This window comes from Balaenoptera musculus, chromosome 7 (genome assembly GCF_009873245.2).
Source record: "Balaenoptera musculus isolate JJ_BM4_2016_0621 chromosome 7, mBalMus1.pri.v3, whole genome shotgun sequence".
NCBI classification, from domain to species: Eukaryota; Metazoa; Chordata; class Mammalia; order Artiodactyla; family Balaenopteridae; genus Balaenoptera; species Balaenoptera musculus.
The window spans coordinates 87,799,986-87,816,737 of record NC_045791.1 but is presented as its reverse complement, the minus strand read 5'-3'; the positions used below and the strand labels follow the sequence as shown (position 1 = coordinate 87,816,737).

The 16,752-nt window shown below is 37.5% G+C and overlaps 1 protein-coding gene across 4 annotated transcripts in view; it reads left to right on the top strand.

Moving 5' to 3' along the window:
* ERBB4 (erb-b2 receptor tyrosine kinase 4) overlaps positions 1–16,752 on the top strand; it is a 1,123,927-nt gene that overhangs the window by 1,064,630 nt on the left and 42,545 nt on the right. For all 4 annotated transcript variants that reach the window (XM_036858278.1, XM_036858280.1, XM_036858279.1 and 1 more), the window contains one exon: positions 8,427–8,582. In XM_036858278.1, the coding sequence (XP_036714173.1) occupies positions 8,427–8,582 (156 nt within the window). The remainder of the gene's footprint in view (positions 1–8,426; positions 8,583–16,752) is intronic.

Sequence of the window (16,752 nt, the reverse complement as noted above, 5' to 3'; positions counted from 1 at the left end):
TTTGTTCTATTTACATTGCAGAGAAAAAGCTACTGTCTGGACAGCCTTTCAAACTTTTGGTCTTATTGTTTATTTAATCCAACCACAAACATGTACTGAGTGCCAGGTAAATGCCAGGAAATCTTCAAATTGTTGAAAGTACATAGTTGAATTCACAAATGTTGGTTTATAAAGTGCTTCCAGAGGTACTGTCCTAGGAAACCCAGAAAAACTAAAGTTTGTTTATAAATTTTAAATGAGTATTATGTACAAGAGTTTTCTCTTGGTTGAACTCTTAGAGCATTTATTGTCTATATAACAACAATTCACTTGTATATACTGTCTTTTTTTAGTTTTATATATGGTTTTATATAGTCTATTGATACCTACGGTCATATAGAGTAATGGTTAAGATTGTTGCCTTTGGAGTTAAGCTGCTTGCACTCAAATCTTGGTTCTTCTGGGCTTTGCCATGCACTAGATATCACTCTTGGGCAAGTTATTTTACTTCTCTGTGTGTCAGCTTCCTCATCTTAAAATGGGAATAATAGTAGCAGAGATCTCATTGAGTTCTTGTAAATTCCTGTATATATAGCACTTAAAACAGTCCCCTGGCACCGAGTGTGTAAATAAATGTTAACTATTTCATAGATACAAACATATATAGTGATAATATACACAGTTATGTTTTGTCTTTCCCATGTGATTTCAGTGTTCTCAATTAACAAGAAATCGCTCCGTGTTGTATCTTCCACAGTGACTATTACTATTATTGTTTGTTTAGATTCTCCTACATTGAAATTAGTACTAAATAGCAGATAATTTACATTGTTAAGCCAATTTATAGCATTTTACAAATAGTATTAATGTTCAATTCAGTCTTGTTTGTAGTGTCAAAGAGATGGAGTTAAGTTTGGTACCCTTCAGTAGGGGAATAGACAACTGACAGTGCATTCCTGTGTTATACATGTGTATATGTCTGTGAATTCATATGTATAATGCAGTGCAGCTATGAGAACTGGATTACATATAGCAACATGTTTGAATCTAAAAAAAAGCCTAATGAGTAAAACATGATCCTATTTAATACACAATACTATTTATATATTAGAAATAACACAAAGCACTTGTTAGAAAATATGGATAAAAAGAAATAAACATATGGATGATAGATTGAAAGGATATGTATTAAAAACATTATTGTTGGTATTTATGATGGATAAAGAATGGGGTTGATGTAGAGGATAGAGAGAAACAATGATCATAGTGTGCATGAATTATAGAGTGTGGTTAGCTTAAAATTCCGAGTACTTGAGATCCTAAAAGAAAAAAGTCACACACATTGCCTTAGGTTGGCTCCTAGAAAACAATCTCTGAGAAAATTTGCACGTAGGAAGTTTTTCTTAAGTGTTCTCAAGAACAACACCTATCAGACAGTGAAAACGCAGTATTAGGTAGAAGGAAAAGTTCAGCTATGATAAAACTGCAGCAAAGGAATCATTCAATCCCGTGGGGTGTCCCAGAACTAGAACAGCTCTTTATAGTTGTCAAGAGAGGTATGGCCTTTGTCACTCAACATCAACCAGTTACTGGATGTGGGCTGCCTCCAGTGAGAGGATGAACCCCTGGCAAAGCAGCTCCCCTTGTAGTTGGGTTGGCGGTGTCACTGCCCCTAAACGAAGGCAGCCAAGATGAGAGCCCTCAGCAGCCAACACTCCCAGGAGCTGAGATTAGGAGAACTTGGGCCTGAAGAGGTTTCTGGGTGGCACACCATAGTATCTACTACATGCAGGTATGGATACACACACACATACACACACACACAAATATATTATTGGAACTAAATTTGAAAGCTGTATTTCAAATAGCAACCAATAATGTCTTCACTACACACTATTAAAATGATGGAAATTCGGTTGTCCTCAATATTGCAAAATCTTCTTAAGAACTGCAACCTGACCAAGTCTCTTGAAGATCATAGGTGCAATTGGAAAATGTGAGAATTAAACTGGAGTATTAATGCCAAGCCAGTCTGGGACAACCATGTGAATCTGCTTTCCTTCCTGAGCAGCATAAGAGGAAGAACATTCAGGGACAAATAGAATGAGAAACAGAAGTCACCACACTCAACAGTGCTGAGTAATCAGTAGGTGTTTTAGTTGGCTGCCTTTTCTTTCTCTTATAGCGGTTGAATTGTATTTTTCATCAGAAGGATGAATTTGAGATCATTTATTTAACACATGGTATCTTAGAATATTGAATGTTCTAGGTGTTTTACAAACATTAAGGCATTGAATCCTCAAGACAATCCTCAGGGTAGATACTATTATTATCCCCATTTAACGAATAAAGAAAAGGAAACACAAATAAAGTGACCAAGATCACACAGATAGTAAGTAGCCAGGGTTTAAACATCAGATGCACTAAACTGACTTTTACTAAAACGTGTTCACTGTTCTCACTAAGCATTTGAAGGGAGACATCTACTCTACCTCTTTCTTTACTGTTATCTGTGTCTATTATTGGCCACCACTTAATATTTTAGATAGATATATTTTCCAGTTCCATCATGGAATAAAGATTTAAAGCTAGAGAACAGCTCAGAGATCATTTAGGCCAATTTGTGACTTTTATAGAAGAGGCGAACTGAGTACCTGTGGTCATAAACCTTGTGAGCAGCATGTCTGGGACTTCCCTCTTGCAACACTAAGTTCTGTGTTCTTTCTACTGTGCCATGAACCAGCTTTGGCTGGTTGAAAAGACTTCTCAGTTGATTCAGTTACAGAGCCCCCTTAGTTTCTCTCCATGCACTATTTGGATAAAGTCAGTCACTTCATCCAAAAAGGTCTTTTTCTTCCCTTGAACATGCTCATATCTTTAGCCCTAATAGTAGAGAGCATTAGAGTTAGATTTTTTTTTTCCCCTCACGGGTAGAATTGCTTTCAGAAGGAAAGGTAGAAAAGAGGAGCGATTTTCAACTGAAGTTAGTTTTCCTGAAGCTTCCTGTTATTCAGAAAGCTTCAGGTTATTAGAATGAAAACAGAAAAAAATGTACTCTTGCTAATTCCAGAGATTAATGCCTATGAGAACTGACTACAACTTGAAATTTTTAGCTCCACACACGTGTTTGATGAAAATGTCGCCTGGCCTATATATGGGAAGCAAATATTTATTGTCAGAAATAGTCTGGTCTCTCTTGACTTCCGTTAGCTTCCTGCAGCTGGGCAGAATGCATTTTAACGTTGGATTAAAGCATAATCATGATGCATTTCCTAGGCAGCTGTGAGTCAATATCATAAGATTGAAAAGAAGGTCATTGCTAGGTGTTCATCGATACCAATATTTTAAAATTGTCAATCACTGATTTTTTTCCATAGAGCAGTTTATATGAGTCAATTCTAACCAGAGAATAAAACTTTAAATTCAATTGTAATAAAATTATCCTTGGATTTTGTATTAAAGTGCATTTCTGAAGGTCAAGAGTAAAATTTGACTTTCCCTAGCGAGTTTGTGTTTATTGATGCATATTGTAAGAGGTATGAGCAAAACAGAAAGTAAGTAAGCAGTCTTGAAAACTCATTAAGGCATTTAGAACAAGTATGAAAATGGTAAAGTTCTGAGTGGTGTGGTGATAGTAAATTCTGAGTAGTTTGAGTAAAATCGGAATTGCAGCACTTGGATCAAGAAGTAGACAAAATGCCCCAAAAACACCTCCACCCAGAATGTCCCTCAGTGCTGAGTGCTAAAAGGCAGATTCTTTGGTACAGAAAATCTACTATTTTATTCACCCATGGAAAACATCCTGCAGCATTGAAAACTTTTTGACCTATCCTGTTTATGACCTTTATCTTCACTAAATTCCTGAATATGTGATATGTTTATGGAAAGCACCAAATCTTTTATTAGAGTCTTTAATTTTTCCTTCTCCTTCTATGACAGCACCCTCAGGTGCATCATTATTAAAATAATATTTCAAACAGTAATTATTCCGAAATTTGTAGCCACACATTAATAATGATGGGCAGGTTATGGGTATATGTATCACCATTTGCAAACATTTATTGAACACCCACTGTGATATATTAGTTGAGGTTCACAGATTTTCTGAAATAGGCAATTCAAGTTAATGAGGGTAAGTGATTCTTATGCACTAGGACTGTTGATATATATCCGTGGAACAGCATTGCATGTTCTATGCTTATTACATGCCACTTACTCCTTAAGTGCTTTACATACTATTTAATCATCACAACAACCTTTGTGATAAGTGCTATTATGGCTGTTTTAGAGAGGAAGAAGATGAGTGACAGAGAGGTTTATTAACTTGCTAGAGTCACACAGCAAGAACATGGCAGAGCTGGGGTTCTAGCCAAGCAATCAACTCCAGAATCTATTCTCAAACCCACTCCACCATACTGCATAACCTGTGGCCAAAGCTAGAACTGAGTTTCCAATTTACACAATTTAAACTCCTGCTAAATTATAAAAGATTCTATAATTTAGCTGAGTTTTAAATATAAATACAAACATGTCAGTCACCTTCATTATGCCCTGAATTCATAGAAACATTTGATAATATTTATTTTTTTTCTGCAAAAGTACTAGGATCTTTTGAAGCTATATGACTTCACTGTGTACATTAATTTCTATGTACCCACACTACCTGATGACCCATCAAGAGATGAGATAGGCTTAAATATGCAGACTTTAAGTCCCACACCAAGGGACCAAATCCCAGTTCTGCCACTCATTAAATAGATGACTTGGAGCAAGTAACTTGACCTCTCTTAGCCTTGGTTTTCTCATATTTAAAATGAGATGAAAGTAGTATGCGTCTGTAGGATTCAGTTAACCTACCAATGTAGACATGTTTAGTTTAATGCCTGCCATATTCTAAGAATCAGTCAGTGTTAGCTGAGGTTGTTGTCAGTGTTCGTATTCCCAGCATGTACTCCACCTGAGCTGGCATGGCAAGGACATGGGAGTTGCTACAGGGCAGAGTAAGAGGATCCTTTTCAACCCATGCAGTATCCCTCTACCATCTTCAAACTTCATGGGACTTCATCCAGTTTATCTTTGTCACTGCTGTTTCTAATAACTGTCTTCCTCCTTAATCGCATCACACTCTGATTGAAGGAGTGATTTTATTTTGAAAGAATTTACCAGAGAATGTGATTCTAATGAGATCTTCTGGTAAGAAAATCCTATTTCAATGACTGTGATGTGGAGAAACCTATTGTGAGCGATACATAGAATTCAACACTCTAATTCAGGGTGTGAGAGTAGGACTAAGATGGCAGTCATAATTAATGATTTGAAAGTGTGCATCTGTACGATGATGTTTCATAGTTACAAAACAACCATACAAATGTATTTTGATGGTTTGGTGAGGAGGTGGATGCTTCTGTTTTTATTTCTTTTGATCATGGTCCGGTGGCTAGGGAAAACAATAGAGATTATCATCTGGTTTCCTGAATTTATTTCTCATTATTTTGAAGAAAATACTTTTTTAACGGACAAATAGTATTGAGGTTCAGGATAGTCACCTCCTGAGGCTTTGTGTATAGACTGTCAAAGATCTTTTGGAGTTTTTGAGGCTTTGCTTGTACTGTAGAATGTGATTTTAGAGTCTTAAGTTCCTTGGTGAATATTAGTTCCCTACTGGTAGAGTATATATTTCTTAAATATATTTACATTTGGATAATATCTAGTTAAGGGAATCATTATCCACCTAAATTACAAAAATCAAAAGCACAGACTTATTCTCAGTTTACTCTCTTCTTCATTGTTCAGTCATTTACCAAGGATGGTTATTTTATTTTATAAATGTACCTTGAAATTGTTCTCTCCCTAGTTCCTTCTGGCCTAGTTTAGTTGAAGATTCAGACATTCATGCATGTAGGAGCTGGATGATTATCATAACTAATAAAAGCAGAACTCCTGAAAAGTGATAGTAAGTGGTAGGACCCTGGCAAACTGGGGACCAGATGCCCTTAATGGAGTATAGCCAGTAACCAGCTAAAGAGGATGTTTGAAACTTGCTCAGTGTGGGAACAAAAAAAAAAGAAAAATGGATACAACTCATGGATGGTCAATTTACAACCTTTATTTCACTCTCATCACTTTTCTTCTGTAATGTGGCAGACTCCTGACTTTAGCTATATTTGTGTGCAATCCATCCTCTCTACTGGCACCAGGTGATGTTTTCAAGGCTCCAATGATAATTGTGTCACTCTCCTTTTTAAAAAAAACTCCCGCATCACCACATTGAATGCTGCATACAATGTGAAGTTCAAATTCTCTATCATGACATATCAGGGACCCCTCTTGGATCTAGCCTCTTCTTACCTTTTCAGGCTCACCACTCACCATATACATAATGCTTCAGAAATACAGAATTATATACCTTTGTCCAAGTACACTATGCTATTGATGGCCCTGTGCTTGTTCTCTCTAACTGCAATTTTTCCCTCATCTTGTCCAACTGGTGGACATCCATCCTTCAAACCATACTTGGAAATCAGTACCTCTCTGAAGCCTCCCCTCTCATGCACACTTGCTAAGCTATACTACAGATGGTCCTCAAAATACAGCCCTCCTTAAATGCCTTACATGCATCACTGATCCATTCAAGTTTATACGCCACATGTGCCCACTTTACTAATGAGCGTCTGTCCTCCTTTAATGCACAGATCTTCTCTGACTCTCTTTTGTCTTTCTGATGTCTAGCACAGTGATTGGCATACAGTATGTGTTCTGTAATTATGTGTGGATCTGAATATTAACTTGTTGCCAATACTCTTTACATATTCTGTTATGAAGATGGTAAGAAAGAGAATGATGACTGTTTTTTGTGGACACTTCCTACAGGGACAAAATTATTGAACATACTTTATCTCCAAGGCAATAAGTCTATTTTTTAATCTCTTAAAGCATGCAAGGGTTATTTGTTTTCACTTTATTCTAAAAATTTCCAATTTGGCGTAATCAAAGAGAAAGCACTGTTTAGGAAAGAGGGAAAGAACCCCATAAATCCCAGTTGTGGGTTGATACCAGAAAACACTAATACATATGATGTCACCCAACTGCTGACTGATTGCACCATATCAGGCAGTATCTCCACTGGTTGTGTTTAACGGGCATTTATATAGTACTTGGCTCATGATGCTGTTTGAGGCAATATTCTCTTTCCACTACACCGGGTAGACGGTTCATAATTTTTTGACCTCTGTGATTTGTGTCTCTGTTTACCACAGCTTTTGTTTTGATATCAGAAACCGTTAATCCTTCAAAGTCCTGCAGTTGTAATGTTAACTGCCAGCATCATTGATTTGCAATTGGCATGAGAGCATACTTCAACTGTTTTATAACACTTCTGACTTGTTTTTTACCACTGAAATCCTCAAATATAGAATTTTCCCTAACTCTTCAACAAAAAATATGTTCACTCAAACAAAGGATGTTCATTCTAATCTGGGCCTCTGAGTTCATTTCCTTGGTTTTACATCAACCTTTTAGTTAAGGCTAGTGGTTCATGACTCTTGGTTTCTCTATTGATGAAATACAATTAATAATTATTGTTTCTATGGATTATTTTTTATTTGCATATATTTTAATATATATGTTATGAATATGTATAACACATATGTATACATGTGTATATGTACATATACATGTAGATGTGTGTGTGTATGTTGGGGGAAGAGTCAGTTATATCTCTTGTTGGTGATCAGCAATATATTTTATTTTTAATTACAGTACATGTTTTATGAAGAAAACATATTAAAGGCTAACTTAAGGGTCATTATAAATAATGTAATTTTACTTGTGGATTCTCACAATGACTACTAATGTCATCAAAGCTATTTTTTAAATTATAGGCTTTTAATGCCCCTAGGGCAAACTTCATTTTTTTCCATAATTAATAAGAATAATATGATTCTTCAGACTTGATAGAACCTATAAAGGTGAATTTGCCTCCATTAAACCTTCATTTGAAATACTTTTGAAAAGCATGGAGAGCTGCATTTGTTTGGAGCGGGTGTATGGGGGAAGATGACATGAAACAGAAGTTATTGAGGAGAAAACAATTAAGAATATGTGGGTCAGTCCAAGTACATGTTAGCTTATCTACTAAGACACGTGCATACCTCACTAATGAAAGTGTTTGCAAAAGAATATAAAGTATCTGGGAAAAAATGATCAAACATTTAGCTCATATGCAGGTAATTCATTCTGCTTTACAGAGCTTTAGTGGGAAAAAGGCCGAAAGCTATTTGTGGTTTGCTTTTTTAATTCCACATTTTCCATAATTTTGAAAATATTCTCAGATTCTGCCATTACTTAGAGAAATCAAGCACTTGCAACTGATTGCTAGGAAACACCTTTTTTGACAGTACAAAAGAAGAGGCATTAACTGACTCTCTGGGGAATTTGGTGTTTTTCAGGGAATGATGTACCTGGAAGAAAGACGGCTTGTTCATCGGGATTTGGCAGCCCGTAATGTCTTAGTGAAATCTCCAAACCATGTAAAAATCACGGATTTTGGACTAGCCAGGCTCTTGGAAGGTGATGAAAAAGAGTATAATGCTGATGGAGGAAAGGTGGGTGTCTTTTTGAGAGCAATATTCTTGAAAATATAGTATAATACCCTTTTATCTCCTTATATGTTATAGGAAGAAATCAATAAACCTGAGGTTTAAGAGATTATAAAATCCCAATTCCACCATTTGCCTTCTCTCCCATCCAGGGTTATAAATATATATTTATATACACATACATACATACATATATATACACATATATATGTACATATGGAAACATACACACACATATATATACAATATATAATATACAGGATGTATTACCTACATCCTTTTCTCAAAAGTAGCTAAAATAAGACAATGTGTGTCTGGACCCAAGTTATCTTTATGTCAGTTCCAGTGTTAGAGAGTTGGTGGCTCCCTAGGAACTCTAGAGATTACACTTTAATCCAGGGCCATAGAAATTGTTTCATTAATCCTAATAATTTAAGACTATTACAGAGAGATCAGAGAGATACAACTTCTTTCTCATAGACTAGAGAGAAGTTTCAATGCGACCAGGAACCATAACTATTGGAAAGTTGGTCATCCTATTTCACGTCCAATCCTCCTACACCAGAAGCAACAGATTCCTCTTATCTGGCTCTATTTTTTTTTTTTTTTTTTTTAGTTTTCATTGTAGCATATGACTTACCAATTTATTTATTTATTTATTTTAACATCTTTATTGGAGTATAATTGCTTTACAATGGTGTGTTTGTTTCTGCTGTATAACAAAATGAATCAGCTATACGTATACATATATCCCCATATCTCCTCCCTCTTGCGTCTCCCTCCCACCCTCCCTATCCCACCCCTCTAGGTGGACACAGAGCCCTGAGCTGATCTCCCTGTGCTATGTGGCTGCTTCCCACTAGCTATCTATTTTACATTTGATAGTGTATATATGTCCATGCCAATCTCTCACTTCATCCCAGCTTGCCCTTCCCCCTTCCTCCGTGTCCTCAAATCCACTCTCTACATCTGTGTCTTTATTCCTGTCCTGCCCCTAAGTTCTTCAGGACCAATTTTTTTTTTTTTTAGATTCCAAATATGTGTCAGCATATGGTATTTGTTTTTCTTTTTCTGACTTACTTCACTCTGTATGACAGTCACTATGTCCATCCACCTCATGATAAATAACTCAATTTCGTTTATTTTTATGGCTGAGTAATATTCCATTGTATATATGTGCCACATCTTCTTTATCCGTTCATCTGTCGATGGACACTAAGGTTGCTTCCATGTCCTGGCTATTGTAAATAGAGCTGTAATGAACATTGGGGTACATGACTCTTTTCCAATTATTGTTTTCTCAGGGTATATGCCCAGTACTGGGATTACTGGGTTGTATGGTAGTTCTATTTTTAGTTTTTAAAGGAACCTCACTAGTGTTCTCTATAGTGGCTGTATCAATTTATATTCCCACCAACAGTGCAAGAGGGTTCCCTTTACTCCACACCCTCTCTAGCATTTCTTGTTTGCAGATTTTTTGATGATGGCCATTCTGACCAGTGTGAGGTGATACCTTATTGTAGTTTTGATTGGCATTTCTCTAATGATTAGTGATGTTGAGTATCCTTTCATGTGTTTGTTTGCACTCTGTATATCTTCTTTGGAGAAATGTCTATTTAGGTCTTCTGCCCATTTTTGGATTGGGTTTTTTGTTTTTTTGTTATTGAGCTGCATGAGCTGCTTGTAAGTTTTGGAGATTAATCCTTTGTCAGTTGCTTCATTTGCAAATATTTTCTCCCATTCTGAGGGTTGTCTTTTCGTCTTGGTTATAGTTTCCTTTTCTGTGCAAGAGCTTTTAAGTTTCATTAGGTCCCATTTGTTTATTTTTGTTTTTATTTCCATTTCTCTAGGAGGTGGGTCAAAAGGATCTTGCTGTGATTTCTGTCAGAGAGTGTTCTGCCTATATTTTCCTCTAAGAGTTTTATAGTGTCTGGCCTTACATTTAGGTCTTTAATCCATTTTGAGTTTATTTTTGTGTATGGTGGTAGGGAGTATTCTAATTTCATTCTTTTTCATGTAGCTGTCCAGTTTTCCCAGCACCACTTATTGAAGAGGCTGTCTTTTCTCCATTGTATATTTCTTCCTCCTTTATCAAAGATAAGGTGACCATATGTGTGTGGGTTTATCTCTGGGCTTTCTATCTTGTTCCACTGATCTCTATTTCTGTTTCTGTGCAAGTACCATACTGTCTTGATTAATGTAGCTTTGTAGTATAGTCTGAAAGCAGGGAGCTTGATTCCTCCAGCTCCGTTTTGCTTTCGCAAGTTTGCTTTGGCTATTCAGGGTCTTTGTGTTTCCATACAAATTGTGAAATTTTTTGTTCTAGTTCTCTGAAAAATGCCATTGGTAGTTTGATAGGGATTGCATTGAATCTGTAGATTGCTTTGGGTAGTATAGTCATTTTCACAATGTTGATTCTTCCAATTCAAGAACATGGTATATCTCTCCATCAGTTTCTATCATCTTTAATTTATTTCATCAGTGTCTTATAATTTTCTGCATACAGGTATTTTGTCTCCTTAGGTAGGTTTATTCCTAGGTATTTTATTCTTTGTGTTGCAATGGGAAATGAGAGTCTTCCCTTAATTTCTCTTTCAGATTTTTCATCATTAGTGTAGAGGAATGAAAGAGATTTCTGTGCATTAATTTTGTATCCTGCTACTTTACCAAATTCATTGATTAGCTCTACTAGTCTTCTGGTAGCATCTTTAGGATTCTCTATGTATAGTATCATGTATAGTATCATCTGAAAACAGTGACAGTTTTACTTCTTTTCTGATTTGGATTCCTTTTATTTCTTTTTGCTGTGGCTAAAACTTCTAAAACTATGTTGAATGATAATGGTGAGAGTGGACAACCTTGTCTTGTTCCTGATCTTAGTGGAAATGGTTTCAGTTTTTCACCATTGAGAATGATGTTGGCTGTGAGTTGGTCATATATGGCTTTATTTGTTGATGTAATTTCCCTCTATCCCTACTTTCTGGAGGGTTTTTATCATAAATGGGTGTTGAATCTGTCGATAGCTTTTTCTGCATCTATTGAGAGGATCATATGGTTTTTCTCCTTCAATTTGTTAATATGGTGTATCACATTGATTGATTTGCGTATATTGAAGAATCCTTGCATTCCTGGGATAAACCCCACTTGATCATGGTGTATGATCCTTTTAATGTGCTATTGGATTCTGTTTGCTAGTATTTTGTTGAGGGTTTTTGCATCTATGTTCATCAGTGATATTGGTCTGTAGTTTCCTTTTTTTGTGACGTCTTTGTCTGGTTTGGTATCAGGGTGATAGTAGCCTCATAGAATGAGTTTTGGAGTGTTCCTCTCTTTCCTATATTTTGGAAGAGTTTGAGAAGGATAGGTGTTAGCTCTTCTCTAAGTGTTTCATAGAATTCACCTGTGAAGCCATCTGGTCCTGGGCTTTTTTTGTTCGATGATTTTTAATCACAGTTTTAATTTCAGTGCTTCTGAATGGTCTGTTTATATTTTCTATTTCTTCCTGGTTCTGTCTCAGAACATTGTGCTTTTCTAAGAATTTGTCCATTTCCTCCAGGTCCTCCATTTTATTGGCATATGGTTGCTTGTAGTAACCTCTCATGACCCTTTGTATTTCTGCAGTGTCAGTTGTTACTTCTCCTTTTTCATTTCTAACTCTGTTGATTTGAGTCTTCTCCCTTTTTTTCTTGATGAGTCTGGCTAATGGTTTATCAACTTTGTTTATATTCTCAGAGAATCAGCTTTTAGTTTTATTGATCTTTGCTCTCATTTCCTTCATTTCCTTTTCATTTATTTCTGATCTGATCTTTATGATTTCTTTCCTTCTGCTAACATTGGATTTTGTTTATTCTTCTTTCTCTAATTGCTTTAGGTGTAAGTTTAGGTTGTTTATTTGAGATGTTTCTTGTTTCTTAAGGTAGGATTGTATTGCTATAAACTTCCCTCTGAGAACTGCTTTTACTGCATTCCCATAGGTTTTGGGTCATCGTGTTTTCATTGTCATTTGTTTCTAGGTAATTTTTGTTTTCCTCTTTGATTTCTTCAGTGATCTCTTGATTATTTTGTAGTGTATTGGTTAGCCTCCATGTGTTTGTATTTTTTACATATTTTTTCCTGTAATTGATATGTAGTCTTATAGCATTGTGGTCAGAAAAGATACTAGATAAAATTTCAATTTTCTTAAATTTACCAAGGCTTGACTTGTGACACAAGATATGATCTATCCTGAAGAATGTTCTATGAGCACTTGAGAAGAAAGTATATTCTGTTGTTTTTGGATGGAATGTCCTATAAATATCAATTAAGTCCATATTATTTAATTTATCATTTAAGGCTTGTGTCTCCTTATTTATTTTCGTTTTGGATGATCAGTCCATTGGTGAAAGTGGGGTGTTAAACTCCCCTTCTATGATTGTGTTACTGTTGATTTCCCCTTTTATGGCTGTTAGCATTTGTCTTATGTATTGAGGTGCTCCTATGTTGGGTGCATAAATATTTACAACTGTTACATCTTCTTCTTGGTTTGGTCCCATGATAATTATATAATGTCCTTCTTTGTCTCTTGTAATAGTCTTTATTTTAAAGTCTATTCTGTTTTATATGAGAATTGCTACTCCAGCTTTCTTATGATTTCTGTTTGCATTGAATATCTTTTTCCATTGCCTCACTTTCAGTCTGTATGTGTCCCTAGGTCTGAAGTTGGTCTCTTGTAGACAGCATATATATGTGTCTTGTTTTTGTATCCATTCAGCCAGTCTATTTCTTTTGGTTGGAGCATTTAATCCATTCACATTTTAGATAGTTATAGATATGTATGTTCCTATTACCATTTTCTTAATTGTTTTGGGTTTGTTATTGTAGGTCTTTTCCTTCTCTTGTGTTTCCTGCCTAGAGAAGTTCCTTTAGCATTTGTTGTAAAGCTGGTTTGATGGTGATGTATTCTCTTAGCTTTTGCTTGTCTGTAAAGGTTTTAATTTCTCCATTGAATCTGAATTAGATTTGTGCTGGGTAGAGTAATCTTTGTTGTAGGTTTTTCCCTTTCATCACTTTAAATATGTCCTGCCACTCCCTTCTGGCTTGCAGAGTTTCTGCTGAAAGATCAGCTGTTAACCTTGTGGGGATTCCCTTGTATGTTATTCATTGCTTTTCCCTTGCTGCTTTTATTTTTTCTTTATATTTAATTTTTGATAGTTTGATTAATATGTGTCTTGGCGTGTTTCTCCTTGGATTTATCCTGTATGGGACTGTCTGTGCTTCCTGTACTTGATTGACTATTTCCTTTCCTACATTAGGGAAGTTTTCAACTTTAATCTCTTCAAAATTTTCTCAGTCCCGTTTTTTTTTCTCTCTTCTTCTTCTGGGACCCCTATAATTCAAATGTTGGTGTGTTTAGTATTGTTCCAGAGGTCTCTGAGACTGTCCTCAATTCTTTTCATTCTTTTCTCTTTATTCTGTTCTGTGGTAGTTATTTCCATTATTTTATCTTCCAGGTCACTTATCCCTTCTTCTGCCTCAATTATTCTGCTATTGATTCCTTCTAGAGAATTTTTAATTTCATTTATTGTGCTGTTCATCATTGTTTGTTTGCTCTTTAGTTCTTCTAGGTCCTTGTTAAACGTTTCTTGTATTTTCTCCATTCTATTTCCAAGATTTTCGATCATCTTTACAATCATTACTCTGAATTCTTTTTCAGGTAGACTGCCAATTTCCTCTTCATTTGTTTGGTCTGGTGGGTTTTTACCTTGCTCCTTCATCTGCTGCGTATTTCTCTGTCTTCTCATTTTGCTTAACTTACTGCATTTGGGGTCTCCTTTTCACAGGCTGCATCTTAGTAGTTCCTGTTGTTTTTGGTGTCTGCCCCCCATTGGTAAGGTTGGTTCAGTGGGTTGTGTGAGCTTCCTGGTGGAGGGGGCTAATGCCTGTGTTCTGGTGGATGAGGCTGGGTGTTTTCTTTCTGTGGGGCAGGACCGTGTTTGGTGGTGTGTTTTGGGGTGTCTGTGAACTTAGTATGATTTTAGGCAGCCTCTCTGCTAATGGGTGGGGTTGTGTTCCTGTCTTGCTAGTTGTTTGGCATGGGGTGTCCAGCACTGCAGCTTGCTCGTCGTTGAGTTGAGCTGGGTGTTAGAATTGAGATGGAGATCTCTGGGAGAGCTTTCGCCATTTGACATTACATGGGGCCAGGAGGTCTCTGGTGGACCAATGTCCTGAACTTGGCTCTCCCACCTGAGAGGCTCAGGTCTGGCACCTGGCTGGAGCACCAAGACCCTGTCAGCCACACTGCTCAGAAGAAAAGAGAGACAAAAAAGAAAGAAAGGAAAAAATAAAATAAAGTTATTAAAATAAAAAATATAAAAATTAAAAAGTAATATTAAAAGGAAAGAAAGGAGAGAGCAACCAAACCAATAAACAAATCTATTAATGATGACAAGCACTAAAAACTATGCAAAAAAAAAAAAAAAAAGGACAGACAGAATCCTGAATAAATGGTAAAAGCAAAGCTGTATAGACAAAATCACACAAAGAAGCATACACATACACACTCACAAAAAGAGAAAGAGGAAAAAAAAAAAAAAAAATATATATATATATATATACAGTAAAAAAAAAAAGGGAGAGAGCAACCAAATCAATAAACAAATCTACCAATGATAATAAGCTCTAAATACTAAACCAAGATAAATATAAAACCAGAAACAAATTATATGCAAAAAGCTAACCCCAAGTCTACAGTTGCTCCCAAAATCCACCGCCTCAATTTTGGTGTGATCATTGTCTATTCAGGCATTCCACAGATGCAGGGTACATCAAGTTGATTGTGGAGATTTAATCTGATGCTCCTGAGGCTGCTGGAGAGATTTCCCTTTTTCTTCTTTGTTCACACATCTCCTGGCGTTCAGCTTTGGATTTGGCTCCACCTCTGCATGTAGGTCACCTGAGGGCATCAGTTCCCCACCCAGACAGGAGGGCGTTAAAGGAGCAGTTGATAAGGGGGCTCTGGCTCACTCAGGCCAGGGGGGCAGGACAGGTACAGAATGCGGGGTGAGCCTAAGGTGGCAGAGGCCCACATGACGTCGCACCAGCCTGAGGTATGCCGTGTGTTCTCCCAGGGAACTTGTCCCTGGATTGCGAGACCCTGGCAGTGGCGGGCTGCACAGGCTCCCGGGAGGGGAGGTATGGATAGTGACCTGTGCTTGCACATAGGCTTCTTGGTGGCTGCACCAGCAGCCTGAGCATCTCATGCCCGTCTCTGGTGTCTGAGCTGATAACCGCAGCTCGCGCCCATCTCTGGAGCTTGTTTAGGCGGTGCTCTGACTCCCCTCTCCTCGCACACCCCGAAACAATGGTCTCTTGCCTCTTAAGCAGTTCCAGACTTTTTCCCGGACTCCCTCCTGGCTAGCTGTGGTGCACTAGCCCCCTTCAGGCTGTGTTCGTGCAGCCAACCCCAGTCCTCTCCCTGGGATCTGACCTCCGAAGCCCATGCCTCAGCTCTCAGCCCTCTGAGGCTGGTGAGTGCTGGTCGGCACTGATCCTGTATGCGGGAATCTCTCTGCTTTGCCCTCTGCACCCCTGTTGCTGTGCTTTCCTCCATGGCTCTGAAGCTTCCCCCCCCAGAACACCCTGTCTCCACCAGTGAAGGGGCTTCCTAGTGTGTGGAAACCTTTCCTCCTTCACAGCTCCCTCCCACTGGTGCAGGTCCCATCCCTATTCTTTGTCTCTGTGTTTTCTTTTTTCTTTTGCCCTACCCAGGTACATGGGGAGCTTCTTGCCTTTTAGGAAGTTTGAGATCTTCTTTCCACGTTCAGTAGGTGTTCTCTAGGAGTTGTTCCATTGTAGATGTATTTCTGATGTATTTGTGGGGAGGAAGGTGATCTCCATGTCTTACTCCTCTGCCATCTTGAAGGTCCCCCACGAATTTATTTATTATCTGACTCCCTCCACTAGAATGTAAGCTGCTATATCCCAGGGATCTGTGCAGTGCCACTGCCTCTTCTAACTTTTCTGACTCTCCATCCTCAGGCCCTGCCTGACAACTGTGTTCCTGCCTCCCTCACCCACCGTGTGGTCTCAATCCATGCCTTAGTTCCAGCTCTTGTCTTTCTTCATTAACTTGCTGTTTTTGGTAACCATTGAGGATACCTCCTCTTCCTCTGGAGGTCCTTCTAGCTTGGCCTGGAGG